The sequence below is a fragment of the Falco rusticolus genome, chromosome 5 (assembly GCF_015220075.1).
Source record: "Falco rusticolus isolate bFalRus1 chromosome 5, bFalRus1.pri, whole genome shotgun sequence".
Taxonomy (NCBI): domain Eukaryota; kingdom Metazoa; phylum Chordata; class Aves; order Falconiformes; family Falconidae; genus Falco; species Falco rusticolus.
Genome location: NC_051191.1, coordinates 20,125,122 through 20,148,569, shown reverse-complemented (window position 1 = coordinate 20,148,569; position 23,448 = coordinate 20,125,122). Strand labels below are relative to the sequence as shown.

The 23,448-nt window shown below is 47.4% G+C and overlaps 1 protein-coding gene across 1 annotated transcript in view; it reads right to left on the bottom strand.

The window, feature by feature from the left end:
- Positions 1 to 23,448, bottom strand: part of SHANK3 (SH3 and multiple ankyrin repeat domains 3) — a 370,723-nt gene that overhangs the window by 120,014 nt on the left and 227,261 nt on the right. The window contains exon 16 of the mRNA XM_037388277.1: positions 3,093 to 3,168. Coding sequence (XP_037244174.1) covers positions 3,093 to 3,168 — 76 coding nt within the window. The remainder of the gene's footprint in view (positions 1 to 3,092; positions 3,169 to 23,448) is intronic.

The window sequence follows — 23,448 nt, the reverse complement described above, 5'->3', positions numbered from 1 at the left end:
TCCAGGTGGGCTTTGGCTTTCTTAACCCCATCCCTGTAGGACTGGGTATTGTCTTCATATGCCCCCCAGGTCACTTCTCGCACCCCTGATACACCTCCTTCTTGTGTCTGAGTTTAGCGAGGAGCTCCCTGTGCATCCCTGCAGGCCTCCTGCTGCCCCTGCCTGATTTCCTACTTGTCAGGATGGGCCATTCTTGAGCTTGGAAGAGGTTGCCTGGAATATCAGCTAGTTCTCTTGGACACTTCTCTCCAGGATGGTATCCCATGGGAAGAGAAGACCAAGTGGGGATCTTATCAGTGTCTACAAATATCTTAAGGGTGGGTGCCAAGAGGACGGGGCCAGGCTCTTTTCAGGGGTGCCCAGCAACAGGACAAGGGGCAAGAGGCACAAATTGCAGCACAGGGAGCTCCACCTGAATATGAGGGAGAACTTCTTTACCTTGAGTGAGGGTGATGGAGCATGGAACCAGGCTGCCCAGAGAGGCTGTGGAGTCTCCTTCGCTGGAGACATTCAAAATCCACCTGGACATGACTCTGTGCAACCTCTGGGAGAACCTGCTTTAGCAGGGCGTTGGACTAGGTCATCTCCAGAGGACCCTTCCAACCTTGAACATTCTGTGATCTTTCCATGCAGGTCTCTGAAAGGGCTAAAGTCTGCTCTTGAGACATTCAGATCAGATGCCCAGGCCTCCTCCACCATGGAGTGAAGAGTTCAGAGCCACATGTAGGCCATTTAAGCAGACACAGAAGATATCAAGGAGAAGGCCATGCCTTGAAACCTGCTCCCTGTAGGGCTTTGGGCTTCAGAGAAAAGCCCGCCTCACCCACAGCTCATAGTAGCAGCTGTACTGGGTCAGGCCAGCCGTCTTCTCAACTTCCCAGCAACAGCCAAGAGTGGGAGAAAAGAAGAGCAGAGCAAGAACACAGTGATGCTTCCCCACCATGTACTCCTGTCATTTGCTGCTGGATGATAAGCGATTTCCTGAGTCAGAGCTGGTCTCTTCAGAAGCCTGCAGATAATTTTTCTTCCTCAAGACTGTCCCACTGCTCTCTGAACCCCTGTCAGTTTCTAGCACTCAGCGTGTCACTTAGCAAGGAGTCGCACAGGTTCCTGTATGTTAGATGAAAATCATATACTTGTTTCATTTGGTACCTCACGTTCTTGCACGGGAAGACAAAGAAATCAACTACTTCTGGTTCACCTTTTCCCAATCACTCATTTGTGGACTTCTACCAACCCCCTTCTCCTTCAGCATCCTTTTTCAAGCTTGAGAATTTCAGTCTATTTAGTCTCACCTCTTATGGAAGATGTCTCACAGTTTTGAGCACCTGTTAGTTTTCTCTGTCAACTTTTCAAGCATTACTTTGGTCTGAAAGACCAAATCTGCACACAGGTTTCAAGATGTAGGTATAGTACAGATTTAAACAAAGATATTAGGAATTATGTTTTTCATTTTGTTCCTTTTTCCTTTCCTAAAAATTCCAGAAATTGAATTTGCTTTTGCAGGTTTGAACTGGAATCAAAGCAAGCCCCAAATCTTGTTCCTGAGCAGAAGTCAGTCTAACACCTTCACTGCATATGAAATACTACTATGATTGGGTTTTCCCCCATATGTGTTACTTGTTTTTCTGTGTTGGTGTTCAGCTGATGTTTTATCACTCAGTACCTGGTGTCACCATGACCCTCCTTCATAACTACTTTAGTTGTATTTTGTGACCTACTCTTTGGTCTGGTTTTTTGGAATGCCTCAGTGCTCAAGATGTTTTCTCTGTGACGTCAGATCTTTATTCCTAAGCAATTATGAAGAGCTGAAAAATATTTACTGGGTAAGAGTACCTCCCAGTGTTTCTTCTGGTGTGTGTTATCTTGCATGTGCCAAAATAAATTTACTATCACACTGTTTACCAACCCAGCTTGATGCAATACCATCCACCCACTCTTCTTTTGCTTAAGGAATGTAATTTTGACTCATCTGTAAATTTAGACTTATTTCCTGACCTTTAAGACCAAGGGCAACTGGAGGTTCCCAGTAGCATTTAGCCTTGGTGGAAATGGCCCATTTCCCTCCTCTGTTTTTCTCCTTTATTGTTTTCTGAGTCATAGCAGCATTTTCTCTTTTGCCCCGTGATTGGTTAAGTATATAAACAACCCTGAAGAAGAATGTGTCAGGATTTTTGAAAAGCAAAACAAGTTATACACATTACTTCGAATTAAAAGGGCTCAGACTCACGAAGGCAGATTTGGGATAAGAAGCTCAGTAAACCAGAACACGTTCACTGCTTTGTTGGTAAGCTCTAAACCTGAGGATAACTTAGATTTTGCGTAATGAATTCTGACAATTTGCTCCTGTCATGTCATAAACAATAACGTCCATCCAATTTAATAACCAGCAGAGAATGTATTCCACAAAGTAAATTTACCCCTCAAACACAGAACCCCAGCACCCAAAGCATATTCCTGAACCAAACTAGCAGTTTGCTCCCCCAGCCTTGCCTCCTGCAAATGTGTCCACCAGCCACACGCGCTCAAGACCAAGCACAAACCAGCAACGTCACCCCTGCTTTCACAACTGATTCCCTACTGAGTCTGACCATCTTCCCAAAGGTCAGTCTCCACGCCAAGGCAAGTACGCCCAACTACCATGCACCAGAACAGCCCTGCTGACCACCCCTGTAGTTCAGGCAGCACCTTCAGTACTGCCGACAGGCTGGAGCAACAGCTGTCGTCGTGCTGTCCCCTGCAAAACAGCACCCTCTTTTCCCCTTCAGAGCAAGCCAGAACTCCGCATCTGCATCCAACACATGTTGTTCAGTTCCTGAAGCACACCAAAAATTCTCCAGAATGTTTGTTCCTCAACTGAGACATGAGCCAGACTGCCCTGCAGCTCCAACATTTTATTCGTCTAAGCCTTATCTAGGACTTTAAATAAATAAATAAATATCTAGGACTGTAACTGAATTGACCAAAACAACCAGAAAAGTTTCCTTCCCATGACACTAAACCAAGATATACTGCTCTGTCAGGAAAAGGAGGTATTTTTTCCATGGAAACGAATCTCCTCGTAATCAGAAAGCCAAGATGCTGATGCTTACCTGTGAGAGGTGAAATTGTCATAGGAGCCCACAGTATAATGTCGGAAGAGACGCTTTGTTCTGTCTTCTCTGGTTTCTACAAGAAAAAAAAGACACATCAAAGCTGAGAATTAAAGGAACACTTCGCTGTTGTCTTTGCTTCCTCTCCATGTGTACAAATAGACTGAATCCCACTTTCATGCAAGCATTTAACAATAAACCATAATCTGTGTGCAGACATGTGTCACTGTGATCAGTCCCATGCAGGTTTGTGTACAGCCCCATATGCACACAAACAGCTTCTGTGAATGTAAGCTCTCTCCACCAAAAATTCTAAACCACATCAAGGTGTCAAATCTCAAGACTCCAAAACAGAGCTGAAGAGGGCAATCAACGCTGTTAAGGCAAACACACACTCCATGTGTCAAGGCAGCAGCCAAATTCCTTCCCTTGTTTGGTTTCGGCCACGTCAATCTTGCATGCCTCAGTGCAGAGGGATGCAGTTCCCACAGAACAGACGGTAGTAGTCCAGGTTAGCCCTTCTTCTCAGCCGGTGGTCACCAAGCTCTCCGGATGCATGGGAGTTATGAGGAAGCAAAGCTGGGAACCCAGAGAGACTTGTGTTACCACTCATCCACTGACTGCTGGCACCATCCCCAACAGCACTTTGGTCAAAGTCAGGGTGGCAGGCGTTTCGGGCCATTTGCACCAAATCTCCCCTTTAGGGTGTAATGACTCAGGAGGCTACTTGCCTGCCTCAGAGGTACGGAAAAGCCAGAGAACCTGCCAGCCTGATCTGTGAAGCCGACAAGAAAAGAGATACCAGGGCACTTAGGCTGCTGGATGCTGAAGGAAGGCAGCCTGACTCACGGCTCGGTGGACAGAGATGCCACTGCAGACATCTGGAACACAGTCTGCAGCTAGCGGCTTAAGAAGAGACATGACAGGGAGATGTAAAAAGAATTTAAGCCAGACATTCCCAGCTACCATTCTCCTAACACAGAAGGAATTTGCTTCACACTACCAACCCCAAATTTATTGCATGACCCAGGACTTATATAGCATACTCACCCTGCAGAAACCAACTGGGTCCTCGCACCAACCTAAGAACGTTACATTGAACTAAGTCATCTACAGCTACAGTGGGCTGATGGGACTCCAAACAATCAGGTCACTCCTCTACTTTGTCACCCCTTTGTTTTGAAGCCCTCTGTGCTGCTCACTGCACTACTGGCTACAGCACCAGGTAGGCTGGTGGTCTGACTTAAACCCAGCAGGTCTTTCAGCATGTTAACTAGGACAGTGGGATAGAAGGAATGAATAACAGGAACGAGTAAGAGAGGAGATAAAGGAACAAAGCATAGATGAGACCTACCTTTTCCCTTAAGCAGGGACACAGAACTGTTTGCACCCAAAGCAGTAACAATGCAAAACAAACATTATTTTTACCTGCATTGTAATTCAGAATGGCAACAGTCAGCAGGAAGGGGCTGCAAAAGCAGAGAGGCTGTAATTACTGTTATTACAGCACTGCTGATCCAACAAACTTTGTTTTAAGCTCAGGACAGGATGTACTTTCAAACCTTTCATCCCAGTCTCACGACCACATGAAGCCATCGCTGCTGACAGAGGGACATGCTGCCACAGCAGCCACAATGCCAGTTCCCTACCCTGGGGATGGACAGCCACCGTGGGGACAGCAGCAGCCACATCACCCTGCTGACAAGCTGTCCTGCCTCTCACACCTCCCGAAGAGGTGCTGGCAGCCCGTCACTACTGGGCACCGTTTCCAGAGATGTGGCTGTAGCTTCCCAATCCCAAAGGTGTCTCTGCGTGAAGTATGAGGTGCATGCTTCAGCACAGACGTCGGGAACCTCACCCTCAGCACACACCTCCGCTTACTTACTACAATAGTAAGTAAGAAACACACTTACTATTGGCAAGGATGAAAGAACAGTTAACTTGACCAAAGTTTAGAAATAAACCCACCAAATACAGTACTTGTTTATGCTACTGAAAACACAGCCTTGCTCCCCCCCCGCCCCGGATTCCTGTTTTTGCTCTCCTTGTGTGTTTGGTTAGGGTTGGCGTGGTTTTTTTAGTTTTTTCCTTTTTTTCTCAGAAGAGCTTAGAACAGCCCTGGCATGCTGGCACTTGTTTCCCCCAGAATAACACCCTACGCTTTATTACAGAATCGTTCAGGCTGGAATAGATCATTAAGATCAAGTCCAGCCATTATGGTTCTGGCTCTCCTTCCTACAGCAGTGGTCTCCAAAGTGGCGCACACAAGAATCAACCCTCTGAGGCGTGGGAAGAAAACATTTTTTTGTACCATTAATAAAAGTTTAAAATATATTTTAAATGGTGTTTATTCCATGCTTATCTCACTGTTTTTTAGTTTCTATTTTTGCATGTGCTTTACAGTACACACAGTTTATATGCAGAGTAGTACAGGTACATAATTCGTAGTAAGTAAACGTATGCGTACAGGGGGTGCATGTGCTGAAAAATATTTTTTTTTACTAAGGGGTACATGAGCAAAACGGTGAGACTCCAACACACGGGACATGCAGCATCACAGAGATTAATGTGGGTGCTCTGGCAATCCTCCCCAAAAGAAGTGAGTGCACAGCAACCCCCCCAGCAAGCACACGTGGACAGTGAGCACAGGGACGCCTTGCACTAGGCGAGGCACAGCCCAGCCCTCACAGTGTGGGGGCTGAGGAGCATCCACGGGACATCACCATGCAGGGAACAGCCCCTGGGGATCCAACAGGCTATTCCAGCCTTGCTGCTGTGTGTCACCTAATGTGTTTACCTAATCCGGAGGGAGATTTCTTGGAGCCTGGTGGTGCAAGGGGGGCTAATGGTTGCCCATGAATCTTCTGATTAGGTGGTCGTCCACCGAGCCCCGTCCCTGCAGTCCTGGGAAAAACTGTCTCAAAGAACCAAGCAGTTAATTTTACTGTCAAAAAGACCCACTATGCCAAGAAACAGAGATGTTAAGGACCGATCAGCACAGCAACACGCCATGAAGAGTTAAAGGTGATAACCCTTTCGCCTAGATCATCTGAGGCAGCTTCTCACCTTGCTCGCCATCCTCAGTGGAGGCAGAGGGTTCTCAGGTCTGAGTCAGGGAGGACACCAGAATCTACACCTGGCAGCGCAATCAAAGCACGCGCTGTGGCTGTGAGGAAAAAGAGGTACCATGGGTTCTTGACATGCTGTCGGGGAAGCATCTGCATGGCACAGCAGCTCCTCCCCAGCTTCTGCGGGAGTGCCCAGACAATGGCAGCAGGGAGCAGCCTCCTGCTCCAGTTTTGCCTGCATGCTGCGCACATGGCCAGGCAATGGGGATCCCACAACGCTTGATGCTGAGGAATGAGGCAAGACAGCAGAGGCCTAAAAAATATCTAAAACATCAGGTCAGGACTTGTTTGTTGTGCCTGTGAGGAAGCTGGCACCCACAACTTGACGTGGAGGTACAAAAAATGGGAGGAGGGAGATGGGAGAGGGAAGCAAGGAGGGCTGTTGTGGAGACTCTGGCATGGCACAGCCCCAGCAGGTCACGACAGTGACAGCACATCCACCCTCTCCACCTCATGGCACGTGAAGACACTCTCCAGTGACAGACATCTGCACCCCCTCAGACCCCTGGGAGGGAGCACGCTGCTGCTGCAGCACAGCAAACCCCACTCAGACAGGACCCACCCCACCCCGACCCCGCAACGTGCTTCTCCCCCTGCTCCTGTCTTTACAAGTCCCACTGCCCCTGGCCCCTCGTGCCTATGCTTCAGTGCCTTCGCCTCCCTCTTCTCCGCCCTACTCTGCCTCCTCCTCCTCCTCCCCTGCCTCCTTCCACACATGCACAGACTCTTGTACCTCATCTGCAAACACTTCTATCGATCTCATTCCAGAGAAAAGAATGGTGATTTGGTGACGGGAGCTGGATTTATGGGCTGTCCGCAGCCCAAAGGCTCGTTCTCTTCCTGACTCCTAAATATAGCTGCTGCCGAGCGCGTGTTTAATGGAGCCGTCATGGAGGCACCAGGGGCTGAGGCTGATGGATGGAGAGGAGCGAATCACTCTGAGATAGGTGTGGAGAGGGAGGCTCTATATTTAGACAAGAGGGAGGAAGAGGATGGCAGGGCAGCCCAGTGGGACGGGCTGTGCCCACGAGAGCCCAAAAGGACAGACACAAAGCAGGGAAACAGGAACAGGGAATACAGAACTACAGAACGCTGGAAAACTATGGCCTGGAAACCAGGAGGAGCATGGGGATGGGTGCAGGCTGTACTCACGCTGCTCTGTAAGCTGCCTGGGAAGCACTTTTATAAAGTTGTTAAAAGGCAGTTCTTTCTAGGTAAGTCTAATACATTAGATAAAAATACAGGAATATTATCCTCCCACAGCTGGCCAAGAGCAGTCTGGATGTGCCAAAGAGAAGGTTCTGGGAGAAAAGCAGCTCTCACACAATCTGACCGGACAGAGAGCCCCGCTGGCCCAGAGCAGACTGACAAGAAGCTTGGGTGCCATCCCACACATTCTCCAGCACCTGGACTGTCCTCATCCTCTCTGCTTTCAGGCACCAACACTGGGTTGCAAAAAGAAGAAAATAACTCTTTTGGAATGTGAAAATAAATAAGTAAATAAATTAAATTTTTGTTTCCATGGAGTGTTGGAATTATATTTCTAAATATTTAATCCTCTTAAATGCAATATTTATGCACCTCTGATTATTGGCACCAATCTCTCTTTCATCATCTATTTTTGACCGGCTATGCCTGCATCACAACAAGCACCTTAACAGCAGGCATTCTCAGAGGTAAACAGGCAGGAGCACCCCACACCAGCCATACAAAGGACAGGACCTTGCAGCCAACTCACCCCAACAAGCACCTTCCCCAATGTCACCAGCTGCGTGCCAGCCTTTGGGCCAGTGCAGCGGACGCTTGTACCGCAGCACTGAGGTGAAGAATGACAAGACATTTTTTGGAAACTGATCTCTTTAATGGTTTGATGCAGCAGCAGGGACATTACAGTTATCATCCAAGAGCTACATCAAACCACCTGAGAGGTCAAGGTCACAGCGAACCATAGAGCCAACCAGGCAGATGAGGAACTGAGGGAGGGAGATACCAGTTAGAATCTATTTCAAACTCTCTTTCTTGACTAGCACAGAGTCTATCTTCTAAGTTGAAATGCCAACTAAAAGTAGCAACGTGCCAGTCAGGGGAGACGTGGTTTTAGGAATGGAGAAGGCTGGGGTCTGTATTTGTGCCTTCTCAAGTACACGGACACTTCTTGTGCCAGCCAACACACCCATGGAGAAGGCTCGCAGCCCTGTCTCAGTATGGGAGTACTGATTCACTGCTTTTTGAACTGTCTCATCACCCTGAAAGAGACACCATATTCAGCTGATGCTCTCAGTGAAGACAAGTGGTGCGTGGTCTCATCATTCTCTTGCAGCAGCTGGACCATGAGCTTGGCTCACACCGTTCTCAGTGCCAAGGGAGAGATGTGCTGCTCTGCGGGTACAGCCAACACCAGGACTGCAGGCAGAATAACCCTCTAAAGCTGGGAAGGGGTTTGGAGAGAGAGCTGTGGTGCCACAGCCCATCCCAGAAGCAGCACCTCAGCCCTGGAGCAAGCGAAGTGCTGCAGCACACCTGGCCCCCCCGCCCTGGTGCGGGCAGAGGGAGCATGGCTGCCCATCATGGATTTCACCCACACATCCCAAACCATGCTCTCCAGCACCTGACTCGGAGTAGGCTGATGAGCAGATGCCACCAAATTAAAGCCTCTTCCACAGGCTCTGTGCCAGGCAGCCAATCTGGCTGGGGCAGCTTCAGAGCGCCAGTGATGAACAGACTAGGGAATTATTTCAGAAGAAGAAATGCTGAACTGTGCTGGGGGTGGGGGGAAGGACATGCAGTGCCTGAGACCAGAGAGAAGCCCGATGCTCCTCCACACAGAGAAGGATCCAGAGCAAGTAAGATGCTGGAGGGCATCACCTCTGTCGCCAGCTGCAGTGACCAGCACTCCCGTGGCAGCAGCAGGTCCCGTTTAGGCAGGGGCTCTGCCCGCCACAGCCACGAGCCTTACTTCAAGTGCAAGAAAGTATGGAAACCCTTCAAGTATGACTCTTCTTCTACCCACAGTGTTGTCAGGAGAACAAACTAATTCATGTCCCTGCGGCACCTGGATCGGCTGACTGAAAACAGAGAAAAGCCCAAGAATGTATTTGCTTAGTGATTTGTGGTATTACTGTATTTTATGCAGAATAGTTAACTAATTTATGCTTTCCCCATGACTGATCTTTATCCTATGAAGTTCAAATACAACTTTTCTCTGAGAGTGAATACTTTTAGAAGCTATGCAATGTCATTCTTAGTTTTGTACAACAATTCACATACAAGATATGATACATTTGGTGAAACTTTGGCCTGCATTACATGAATGCACAGAGAAGATAATTGTATTAGTCCCTTTTGCCCTTAGTTTATGAATTATGCTTGCAATACAATTATGCTTGTTAGAGTTTTTAGCTTATCTGTAACTGAAAAAAATGCAAATACAATGAAAGTCCCTCTCGACTCACTATGAGTCAGAGAGCAGCATCTGTGCATTACATCTCACAGAGACTTAACGGCCAGGCTGTCAGCCTGAGAGGAGCAGGGAGATCAGTTAAAGCCCCAACGCTGAACCAACAAATGTAGCAAAGCAGGGCCTGAGGAGGTTACGTTCAGCAGAAGGTCTCCACAGCTATTCCATGTTGATTTATCCACATTTCTGCAACAGAGGTAGTTCCAGAAGTGCCATCCTGGCAGCTGTAGTTGTTTCTGACTGAGCCTGAAGCTCTGGAGGGGGAACTCTGCCCCACTTTGCCTTTCCCCAGCATGGGGCCAAGGTGCTCCGGGCAGGCAGTCCTTGTCTGCAGCCTCCTTGGAGGCACAGCGCATCGAGGGAGCAGCAGCTGAAGATGCACGAAACACCTTCATTACTGACAGCTGGGGTTACTTTGACACGTCTCCACCTGCCATGTGCCACCTTCCTCCAGACCACTCTCCTGTCCAGGGACGGGAGCCATCTGCATGGCACACGAAGCCCCAGGAGCCATCTCCCAACTACGGGGACCATGGCTCTGTTGATGCCACAGGGGACCAAATTCCTCAGCACAGCCCAGGATGGATGTTTTCGCTCCGAACACTTGCACAAGTTACTGTCCTGCCATTACAGGGACACTACTGCTGCGAGCAATGGAAAGCGGGCAAAGCTGCTCAGAGGCAGCAGCAGGCAGGCACTCAGTGTGCTCCTTCTCCATGGTTTGCGATATGAACAATTTTCAGTGGAGAGCTCTTCCCATCGAGGGTTACCCTGCCACGGACGCGCAGCCTGAAACCAGGGCAGCCACACCAGTAACACAGCTGCAGCCCCCCCGCGGGGCTGGGCAGAGGTGCCATCCAGCAGCATTCTGGTTACACATTCATGTGTTTTCCCACCTTCCTAGATCTCTAGGGTTCAGCAAACAGCATGGCAGTGCTTGACACTGCTTCACCCTTTGTACCCTCTGGGCCTTCAACACTCTGCACAACAAAGTCACATGGTCAAGGGTTGCACGAGCCCTGACTTTCTGCACAGCACTGAGAAAGAGGGGCTTCCTCCTCCTGTGTCTGAACAGCAAGCCAGAATAACGGTATCCTCATTGAGACCAGTGAAACCTGCGCCACGTGAAGCAGAGGAGAGAGGTGCCCATACATTACAGCACCTGCCATGAGACCAAGGAGGTCCTGGAGGGCATTGGGCTTTGCCTTGTGGCTAGGAGGAGATAACAGCTCTCTCCCTGGACACAGGAGGCGGCTATTGAGAAGACACAGCAAAGCTCTCCACTGAAGTGTACGGCAGGAGCTACCCTCTAGAGGACACATCATCTCCCTTTTACAGCACTGAATCTACATCAAAACCTTCATGCTAAACGCAAAACCATCTCTACACCTGCCCACAGCATCACTCTTACTTACAAAAGCACTTCAGTTGTATCTATGCTTCTCATCCTTGCCCTCTGCAGGCAGAGCCAATGACCCCCAATGTCCCATCTTCCAGGGAAAAATGCCTGCAGAAACCTTTCATGCAGACGATCCAGCCCACCGAGGCATGGCTGGTGCTGCCAGCAGGCTGTATCCTTCATCCTCATGCAGGGAGGCAGAACTGCAACCCTCTCCTAGAAGGTAGCATTGCATCTGTCCTCAGCATGAAGATGATACCACAGAGAGGAAGAGTCACACCAAAAATTGAGTAGCTTTAGTAGAGTAAAGCTCCAGAGTCAAAGGGATCACACTGAAGATATGACCATGGACAGGTTTGTGGACACATTTTAGAGCTCAGAACCCTCAGGACAGCCTGCACTGAAGTTCTGGCTATGAGCTGGATCCTAACCAAAGCCTGTAATGTCCTTTCAAGTTCACAGAGTACGTGGATGCAGACACTGCTAAAGATATCTGAGGGTGGCGTACCTTATAAATGAAGCGTGTCTGGTCATCTGGCAAAAGGAAGAAATAGGAATGCCTCTGGAGTACGCTCTTTGCCCACAGCATCTCATTTTCTGGAGTCCTGACCAAAGTAGTTCTCAGGACTGTCAAGAGTCAAAGTAAGATACATAATAGGAATTCAAGTTCTTTCTTGGACTCTGGTACTAGGTCGATTTTTAGAGGTGCTGGCTTTAGCGGGGTAGGGAAGTGCCAGATGGCCATAGCAGGGTCTGTTATGACCTCACTGATGGACAGGGTCACTTTAACAGAAGCTTTATGGTGACAGACATCCAACAGCACATATGTTCACATGCTCAAGAGTGTGCAAAGATGCAAGCAATCTGATACCCTGCTGAAGAGGCCCTGAAGTGATACTCACTAGTCCCCACAGAGAGTGGAGAGCAGCTTTCCCATAAGGGAATCACGTCTCTGTGACAAGCTGCTCTTTGAAGAGTGCTGTCCCAACACCCAGTCAAGAGAGGGGATCACAAAGCATGAAGAGAAGTTGGCAAGTGAGATCTGCCCCCCTGCAAAAGCTCAGGGCCAAGCCGGGAAACCGACTGACAGCACAACCAACGTGGAACTTGGTGCCAGGCTCCGATGGTGCCCCTGCAAGCAGCGCAGCAATTACAACCACAGCAAGTCTGGGGAGGAGCATTTGTGTTTGCCTGTCAATCCTCAAACATCACACTCCTGCTGCAGGAGAACTGGGATTGGCACCAAAGACTGGGGCACTCTCATTCTCCACAGGGACTTAAAAGAGTTTAAAGAGTTCCCAGATGGGAAGGGTCTGGAGGAAGACCCTTCAGAAGAATGCTTTTAGGGAGGCTTTCCATGCTGGCAAACAGCAGTGGTCAGTGCAGATGCTCTGAACAAAGAATGTGCTAGAAAAGGGTAGGGTTTTTTTTCCCCTCAGCAGCGGGAGTATCAGAATCATTACTCTACTAAGCCTAAGGAACACAACCTCCATGGATTTGCCCAACCTCCTTCTGGAGCCTTTAATCTGCAGTAACTGTGGCAGTGAGATCCACAACTGCGTGCTGTGTGGGAATAGTTCATTTTGTGGCATTAACCTTGCTGCCTAATTTCACTGATTGACCCTTAATTCTCCTGTTTAGACAAACAATAAACTACTCAACTTCTACATGCTTTCTCAGACTCCCATTGTATTCTCCTGACAATCACCCCACACTTGCCTCTTTAAGTCAGTCTCTTCTCACTTGGGAAGTCTTGTAGCCCACCACTGGCAATCTCCAGCTGCTCTAGAACCTGCCTTTGCTTTTTATCTGTCAAGCACTTAGTTTTGTTGGTTTTTTTTAAAGCACACTATAAGAAAGCCTACTTAACAGCATTTGAAAGCCCTGGTACACTATATCAATCCTTGTCCCAGTGCTTGTTGACTACAGACTTGTAGGACACCTAGTGGACTTGCCCCTAGAAAGGTTTTAAAATGAGAAAAAAAAAATCCCCAAACAGTAAAATATTGCTTTATTCTAGTTTTCACTAATTTGCAAGACAGAAGAAAAAATAAATAAATCAGACCTACTGGTCTTTATACCCTGGCAGTGGTGTTATCTATTATAATAATGAAAATTAACACAGTTCAGACTACACTCTTTAAGCAAGACTTCTTTTTTCTCCTCCTACGTGGAAAAGATGATGTATGCTGACTGTGTACTTTTCTTCTAGTGGTAACTACAGCAGATGCTGAACAACAACTATGAGAGATGAGTACCTTAAAATTAGTAGTTCTAGGTAAGTGTTATTAGCCAGGATCTTTTAAGGATCTGACTGATGATCTTTACTGTGAGTGTGGCGAGGCACTGGCACAGGTTGCCCAGAGGAGCTGTGGCTGCCCCATCCCTGCAAGTGTTCAGGGCCAGGCTGGATGGGGCTTGGAGCAACCTGGTCTAGTGGAAGGTGTCCCTGTCCATGGCAGGGGGGGTGCAACTAGATGGTCTTTAAGGTCCCTTCCAACCCAAATCATCTTGTGTTTCTATGATCTCTCTAGAATACCATTTTCAGTAAACCCTGGAACGCAGACCGAGGTACTGAGGAGCCGGTGGCAAGTGTTTCAAGGATGAGTGGAGGTGACTCTTGCAGTTACAGTGTGAAAGACTGACCCTGATTTTCAGGTAGATGTTAAACCCAGTAAGAACTTGATTATTTAACAATTTGATGTGGTCACTAATTTTGATATTACTTAAGTGGGTCCCCCCCCACACACACTGGGATTCAGACTGTCCAGCCACCTCTAAGGATGGGCACCTAGTTAAGCCCCCTTTACCATTCACCAGCTGCCCAGCAGCCTGAAGCTGGACAAAGACTTGTTGCCAGCTCCAGAAGATAAGAAATGAAAAAGTTAAATGAGAAAAGCAAGGAACTAGGTATAGAAAGGGTTTGTATCTATTTCTTTTAAGACTGTTGAGCTACTGAAACAATGGGAAGTGCATAGTACAAAAGAGCACCAGAAGATATTAGCAACTAATAATGATACAGTTGCTTAAAAGACAACAGAAATTCTTACACACTGTCTGAGCTAATACCAAACACAGTGCCAGAAATAAATAAAACATACATCAGCTTGAAACAAAAATGATCGGAAGACATGAACTAATGGTAAGTCATACAGTACCAACAGACCAGCAGAAAATTTCCAGAGCTGGAGACAACCAGCCTGTGGTGAAGTATTCAGATGGCAATAAAAAGGACTGACTTCTGTCAAGAATTCTGGAATAGGGTACAAATAAGCCTGAGTCCACCATGTGCAGAATACTGCTTTGCTGAAACAACAGAGAGAGAGAGAGAATTCAGAATTATTCCATTTAGAGCCTACAGCCAGCTCCTTCCCTCCTCCCAGGCTACAAGAAGCAGCAGTGCAAATCTTTGTTCCTGAGAGCCTCTTGTTCTTTATGCTCTGTAATGCCAATAAAACCATTCTGCTGAGTACAGATTCTTTCTGCAGGAGGCCAAACAGCTATGATGTGGGTGATTTTTTTCTTTTTAAATTAAGTAATGCTACAGAGTGGTTTTGTTTTGTTTTGTTTTTCTTTTACAGACCTAAACAAATCAGCCCAGGAGAAACCATTTTAAGCAATATTTCAAATTCCCTTGTGTTCTGAAGAGTTCAAATGTCAGCCAAAGAGTACTTTAAGACAACCACATTCTTACTCCTTGGAGACATAGTGCAAGTGAGATAAACGCATGAAGGCATTGATAAAAGGTTCATACATAACTGGCACAGAAATCTCAGTACTTTGTACTGTTCCTTGATACACCCTGCTTAACCTCAGTACTCTTACACCATCACTTTAAGGATGGATGTTCAGTTCATGCCCAGAACATCTGTAGTACCTAAACCTGACCACTGAACTGCTCATGATCCCTGTAGGGTTTTGTTGTTAAGGGGCCAAAACAGTATGAAGTGTTCTGTTACAAAAATATTATGGAAAAGAGAATCTGGAAAGAATCTAGCGTCAAAACTTTTCAGTTTCCACTTTGAGAAGGGGAAAAAAAATAAATCAGCAAATTTAACAGGTAATAGCTTTAAAACCTAAGCAGTGCCTTGGGATAATCTTAACACTGACCTTTATTCCTGACCGCAAGAGGGAGCTGCCAGCAGAGCAGCAGATTAATTAAAACCAGAAAAGTTCAGAGAAACAAAGCAGACCAAGGTTAAAGGTAGCACAGCCAGAAAGGAAGCCCAATGTAAGTAGCAATATAATGGAGTCAGGATTAGGCTTTGAAGAAGTCAGAAAAGTGTAAGAGAAATCAAGAGGATTTTTTAAATGCTGGTATAGGAGCCGCCAGAGGACTCGTTCCCATCTCTTGCCTGACAAGTGATGTGCGTTGGAGGGAAAAGCAGCTCTGCTTGAAAGGCTGGACGGTGCACCAGGCCCGGGGGGGGGAGATGAGAGGTTATCTAAGCTCTTGGAAGATGGATTTAATTTGCATGCTTTTCCAGCAGCAGCTGGCTGGCTGTGTCAATCAATGCTCCATAATCTACAGCTCTATTGTTGTCAGGTCTTCAGCTGTTACTGCACATGCTCCTGTGTGTTCATGTGCTGCATGCATAACTCTGGCCAGGACAGCAGGCAGCCACAGAAAGCTCAACACGCACTTTCTAGCTGCAGATGAGGAAATTCTGATTTCCCATTCTGCCAGGGAATTGTCACCTTCTGAGCAGCCAAATGGGAAGAGTCATCTCTCTCCAGCCAAGAGACTGTGGTAAAAGCAGACACATTTCTTTGACTCTTAATAAGGAAGCTATTTTAGGCTGCAGATCTACTCTTACCGTCACTCTTCATGCAGAAGTAAATGGCTGTATGGACATTGTGTCAAAGGCTTTGATAAAGGCTAGGGTGTGCAACAGCCACCGGCCTCTCCTTGTGCACAGAGCCAGTCACTTCAGTGCTGAAGGCCATCAGGCATGCCAGGCACGATCTGTCCATGCTAAATCCATGCTGGTCATTCCATGGTTTTGCTCCCCAGCTTCGCTTGCTCCTCCTGTCCCAAGCTTGGAGCTTTCTTCAGGTTGCCTGTCTGCCTGGGCAAAATCTGAGCGCTGAGTGCAGGCTGGCTGGGTCACGCACAATGACTTGGTGGGCAGCAGACCACGAAGGGTTCCAGCTCAGCTCATGCTGGAGTCCTTCCCCAGGACCATTAAGTGTACAGACTAAAGGAGGGGACTGGACTCAGAAGGTGAAACGCAAAGTGAAAGCAGGGCACTTTGCAGCACTTGTGCTGCTCCCCAGCTGTGCCTGGCATACGAGCTGTCACTTGGTATCCTCTGAGAAAGCTGCCCCTGAGCCTGTCACCAAGTGCAGGCGCTCATCACACAGCTCTAAGGTGCAGGTCCGTTCCCAGCACAGCTGCAGTGGAACATTTCCATGTCCATCTTCTCACTGATCATTCTGCAATGCCACATCAAAGAGCTGGAAAAGTAAAAGAAGGACCTTCCTTCCCACAGGGGCTCTCAGGACAGTGCTGCAGCTCCTGAGGCTGGGCTTGCACTGCTCTGACTCCCAGCCTGCTGCTCCAAGGCAGATGCAGATGACTCCTTAGAAGCTCCTTCCCCTGTGCAGGGACTCTCAAAAACCCACTCAGAAAAGCCACAGTGTTCAAACTTGGCGCTCGCTGCTCAGCCAGGGCTTCTCCTTTCCAGCCCTGGGAAGTTTGATTGACTGAATTTTTTTGTTTCCTGATGTTCACACTTCCTATCCTAGCATAGCCTCTCTCCAAAGAGCAAGGTATTTGTCAAAAGCAATGATTGCTAAGTTACAAGAAGGTACGTGGGTGCTACATGCAAACCCCTACAATCAACGAGACCCAGCCCATACAATGGCCACAGAAGACACCAACAGCATCTCAGCTGTAGGGCTACAACTCCATGCCATCACTCTACACACCATTCAATCTCTCTGTGGATGAGGCTGTATCTCCCCCATTAGTTCAATACCACCCCAGTCTCACTTGAGGTTAGAGTTCTCCAGAGGAGGATCACGATCAAAGCAGACTGTGTAACGTACCCAAGAAATAAAGAGAAGGTGGAATAGGTAACTCATCCCTTCACATGCAGGACACAAAGTTATGAACTTTATACCATAACAAAACAAGCTGACATCCCCAAAGGCTGGTGGAGACCTTCAGGAGGTAGACGATCAATTAACTGCAGGAAATGAGAGCACTGTATTTCATTAAAGGTACCAAAATCCTCCACAATCCTCCTCCTCCTCTGCAACCTACGCATTTGCATCACCTGAGGCTGGCATCAGAGACCAGTGAAGAACAACAGTGCCCTCTACCAAAAGAAACAGCCAACGTCTTCTGCAACCTGCAGTCCTGAGCCCAAGCGGCTGGGACACAACTGCCCTGCTCCCCAAAGGACGGTAGGCTCAGGCTGGGCTCTGGGTGATGCCATCCAGGTTCGGACCACTGAGCCCAAGCATGCACGCTAACACTTCATCTTCCTCAGTGGTGATGCACTTTGGGGCCTCTGACATACCAGGCTGGAAAATACTTCTGACTCTCTTATGCAACACATGAATCGATGATTCAAGCAACAGTGATGCTAGTAATTTTCTTTTTTTTTTTTTTTTTTTTTTTTTTTTTTTTAATCCCACTGTTTTATCATCTGTTCTTCCCATATCTATGCTGGCCACTAGGGGAAACAGTGAGGGCAAAGGCCCAGCCAGCAGGATGGTCTCACTATTAGACTTTTAAATAATTAGAAGTACCCAACAATTGTTACTCCAATTTCAAAACATTTCTTACACAATAAACTAATTTCTTGATCAAAAGATGGTTCAAGCTCCTGATTATTTCTTCAGAAAGCCATTCCACAACAGGAAGAAGTGGTAACACTTCTGCCACCTCCACTGCTACCTGCAGGTACCAAGGAAGTAACAAAATACATCCCCATCATACCAGGGAGGTGTATTCCACCCTTAACTTTTTTTTTTTTTTTTAAGCAGAAAAAGAAGAAACGTCAAAATAGTAGTCCACTAGGAACTCAGTCAACATGTTTTCATGTATTAGTAATTTAAACACTGTGATGATGGAAATCAACTGGAAATCTTGCTACAGATAAATGGGCAGACAAGGAGCAGTAAGGAGAGGTCCCTGCCACGCAAAACAGACACCCTGGACACTACTGACTCGCACAACCTGCCACAGGAATCAAAGCAAGATACCAAGGAAAAAATCTGATAGAGAAGATACTTGTGTCACAGTTATTGCACACTCAGGATCAGCTGTAGCTCTCAGTCAGTCCCAGCCTCCCACAACATGCTCTCCAAGGTCCGACCCCAGCTGTAGGTGCCTTCCCAGTCTGTGCCCCTGCATCTCCCAGGGCTGAAGACCTGCCCATCCTTCGCTATGCCCTACCCCGGAGAGCAGGCATGTCTGCAGCACACCCACCTCCCTCCCTGTAGATGTCTGAACCAGGGCACTGCAAGAGCATCCCAAGTCTTGGCTGCTTCAGAGGGAGGAGACAGCCGTACATTCCCAAACGGCAGGGAAGCAGCTGCAGGAAAACCCAGACCCTGTATGTCTGCAAGTGCTCTTCAGCCCACCCGTTTAGATACAGCCTAATTAAGTTTGTGAAGAGCTTCCCTACATTTCTCTCCACAAAGGCAGACTTGTACATGGAAGCAGATAAACAGCACAGAATGTTTCCTGAGGAGATGGTACAGCATCTCTCCAAACAAACACAACTTGAGAGAGGCAAATAGTAGCAAGGTGATACCCAACAGTCTTGGGTTTCTACCAAGGCCAGGTTTCAGGCTTGCAGTGCACAGGAGAGCTTATGCTCTGTTCTCACACCTTCTTTCAGTCCATGGATGAGTTACTGTGACAACAGGCTGCTCGCACATATGCATCAAAGCATTTGGCACATTCTGCTTCACACACCCAAACTTGTCCTTTAATTTCTGGGTGTCGCTTCCTGAGAGCTCAGCAAGCTCTGTATGGCAGGTGAGGGCTGGTTCCACCACTAAAATCAGGTGGGAGACAGACAGGATCTGCTGCGAAAGGTGATTTTGAAAGACAAAAGGGAGCGAGGGTCAAGGGAGAGAGAGATGGTAGCTCAGGGTGAAATGAGCCCAAATTGGACATTGACAGTACCGCAGGACTGGTAGATTTCAGGATATGTTAAGTAAACATACATTTTACAGTGCCTGCAACCTATCCCAAATGGCTATTTTGTCTTAACTATGGTTACCAAATGTTCCTCTGCAATTTTAACCAAAGCTGCAGGTGCTTCTCCCAACATTTCCCTGGATAGCAGACTCAGGACTACTCTGTAATTAACCCAAGGCAAGAATGAGTTGTGTTCAAAGCGGAGGCACAGGCACTCCAGTGCCAGCTTCAGCAGAAAGTTGTCCAACAACTGACAAACCAGGTCCTGAAAAATTAATACTCATATTTAATTTCATATATTGCAAATACTCCCTAATGATATTATGGAGACGTGTGCGTGCAGGCTTAGCTTGCACAGAGTCCCAGCCCTATGAGCCGTTACTCAATTCCCAACCAAGAAGGGATCCCACCTTCGAGGCTTCAGTTCCCCACTGAGCACATGGAAGCTGCCCACATTTTGGATTTCTCTGATGACACCAGCACAGCTCCCAACAGCAAGTGTGTGCACACAAAGAGAACGAGACAGATGTGAATCCACTTCCCTGGGGACAGTGATCAGAATGACAATCAGTTCCAGACCAGATGTCAACAGCTCCTTGTGCTGTAGCACTAACACTTCCCACATACTGGAAATGCCTTGTACGAGACACCCCAGGCTCACGTCTGCCTTGTGTGCAGACACATGATGCTACAGTCACCTCCTGAACCACTATAATATGCCTCATTTTTTCGTTTCAGTAAGATGTTAGTTTGTAACTACCTAGAAGATTTTCTGTTAAGTGCAAGATCCTGCATTTTATCCTACTGAATTGCATCCCATTTCTGTTATGCCAAGTCATCCAGCTCCAGAAGTAAAACGTTCTCACTTCATAAGATCCCACAAAGAAACATTAGCAGTGCATTTCAGTTTTCTTTTGGCCACAGCTATTAGTGAAAGCATTTAATAGGTGAAATTGTTAATCAGCTAGCGACAGATGATGAATTTCTAGTGCTCCTCCAACATTTCCTCCAACTTTACTAATAATTTCCTACATGGCACTGTCCTGAAATTCAAGCAAGCTGGAACAACGGCATTTCCCTAGCCAACATAGTCAATCAATCTCCTTTAGTACAGAAATGTTCCCAGACAAACCCCATTCTGTCCCACCCCTTTTCTCATCTTCCTCCATGTCTCTCTCCCTTCAAAATCTGTTTTTAAACACTTTCGTACCAGTGAACTCTTAAGCATCTTAACTGGGGTTGCCCAGAGTGCTCCCACACATGAGGTGCACCGTTCCCTCATTGGAATTTTTGCTAATGTGCCAGTAATTTTGCCTATTATTTTTTTTAAGGATGCTGTTGTCATTTGTTTGTTGGGGGCTGCAAGGGCAGGGCTGCCCCCCGAGGGAGGTGGGCCAGGAACCCACGAGACCCTACAGCTGCAGGGCAGGGGCCTCACTGGCCACAACTCAAGGAAGGCCAGCACGACAGATCCAGAGATGGTGGCCAGGTCCAGCCAGGAAGCCAGCTCATAAGGCAGTGGCATGGCAATGGGGCAGGTCTCAAGACAAGCCAGGAAGCCAATGTGCAGGCTGGGGTTAAGGCCAGGTCTAACCATCAGTGGGCAGGTCCACAGTCATAAGATATGTCTGAGGCCAAGCTGGGAAATCAGTCCATGGGTCAGGGTCTGGATCAAGAGGGTCCATGGTCAGCCACGGGCATGACTATGACTGAACTGAAGGCAGGACTCCTCCAGCACAGTTCAGGCAGGGACTGAAAGCCACAGCTTAAATAGAGCTCCTGGGACCAGTGGTGTGGGAGGAGACCCCAGGTGAAGCTGGTCAGGGACATTAAGACATACTAGTGTCCTCAGGGCCCTGCCATTGTTCTCCCCAGCTGGCAGTATCAGTCCTGCCATATAGCCTATCCATCCAACTTTGTGCCCGTTTTTACAGGGAACTGTTCTGGTAGATGTGGACCTTTATCTCATTAGCTTTGATCTTATCTCATTCTCATTGCTTAATAGCTCTACATCCTCTTTCCTTACTCTTCTATTTGTACAGCTGAAGAATCTATTACTACTCCTCTTAACATTCTCAAAGTCTAGCTCAGCTGAGTTTTTGGCAAGTTGCATCTTACATTTATGATTTCAGATTCCCCTGACACAGGGTTTTTTGTTGTGTTTTTTCGGTTGGTTTTTTTTTTGTTTGTTTGTTTGTTTTTCCAGGTGAATCCTAGCCTTTGCTCTTTCAGAGCTTTGCTTATTCCTAGAGGCCTAGGGACAATCACATTTGGATTCCCTACCTGCAAAACTTCTTGTTTGCCAGGAATACATGTCAGGGCAGGTTTTTGTTGCTTTGACTTAAAATATTCATTCAGAATTCCACTTCTCTTAACTCACTGAAGATAGTCAGTTCCATTTACTTCATGACATTTTTCTTCTTTAGCAAATATAAAAATCTAGACTCTATCCTTATTACCAGGATATCTTACACCATCCTTTTCCAAAGCAATCTATATGGTTTTATTCGATCTCTGTTTCTGCACAATCCATGCATCACACAAATGTCCTACCCTCAGCTTTACCATTACTTCTACCTTTCCTGAAAGCACAGATGTGCTGCTCTGGCCTCTTCTTTCCCGTAACAGCTGTTGGACTGACCAAATCACTTGGTTCAGCTTCTTCCCCTCTGCACTCATAAGCTAGCATTTGTATTCTAAACACCTCAGCCTTATCTCACTGGCCACCATCAACTCCATCTGCAGAGAAGACAGCCTCTTCTCAGAGCAGTCTGCCTGCTTTGCTGTGACTTTCACCTGTCCACCTGCCTCACCTCTCGTGTTCCTCAAGGCAAAGGGCAAAGATATGTCAACATCTATCTGATCTTCCTCCTCTTGTACCAAAACTAGCAATGCAGATAGCAGCCCATCCAGATCAACCCCCTTCATTTCTTTGTTTAAAGCCACTTTGATTCCAGAGGGACCAGATGTTTGGGTAGAGTCCCTACACCAAGCGCTCCTCCTCTGAATGCTTTCAGTAGCCGAGTAGCAGGTGGCTCACCAGCCCTAGGAGCTGCCACCACTGCAGCCAAAGGGCTTTAGCTCTAGCAAAAGCTACAGGCGCATATGCCTCCTTCCCTCATTGATGATGCACATCAGGCAGCTCATGCTCAGTGACCTGGTGCTTTCTGACCCCTGAACCTGTGGTCCTTGGGGACATGCTGAGGAGCAGATGAAAGAGAATGGGAGGTAGACACATATGGGCTGGACATGCCGAAAAACAGTCACTGAAACCTGTTTCATTTTAGTCAGAAGCCTACATGCATTCACACTTGTGAAAAACCATCTTCCTACATCACCTGGAGACAAATCTGCAGTCTCTCGGGTACTGGTGCAAGTGCTGCCCACCCGTAGTACCTGTCACATCCCCTGGTGACACTTTGCAGCACCTCCACAAGTGTGAATGAAACTCCAAGTGGCTGCTTGACAAGGGGGAGTGGGAGCGCAGTCCCTCCGGTCTGAAGATCCACCAGTGCCTCTGCTCAGGGAGACAAAGCCATTCATTCCTGTGCAGAATAACGGCTGCAGCTGGAGATCCAAGGGGAGGCACTCCCACTGCCCACTACACATCACAGCCTCATCACAGATCCAGAGACAGGGAGATGTGACTAGCCAGTGTTTGCATGCAGGTTCTTATACCCACAGGTCTCAGACTACTAACAGCTGGGAGGACCACCTGATGAGAATTGATCCTGTACTGGCAGAAAGACAGGGCCGGTTGCAACCACATGGAAGGCACAAAAATAAAAGATTAACTCCCTAAATCCAATAGAAATGTCACACCACTTTAAGTACAATATAGAGTATGGTATTAGAGGAGGTGCAGACAGGAACAAAAGTATGTAATGAAATGATGGGCCTGATAACTAGAACCTCGATCTCCTCTCAGGACCTCAGGATGATAGAAGAAGGACCATCTCTATGGGAAGACGGGTGAAAGCGGAGATCTCCAACTCAGTAGGGCCAGAAGAACATACAGAACACTTGAGTTATTGACCAAAGGAACTCTGTTTAGGCCCCAGAGGATTTCTGCTCCACATACAGGAGATATCTAAGGAGACTGTCACTGGTAAGTGAGAAACTTAAGTTGTTGCCTTGGGGCCTGTAACAGAGGTGGGCAACAGGACATCTTCCTTCAGAGTCAACAAGCACTGCAGCGTCTACAAACTGGG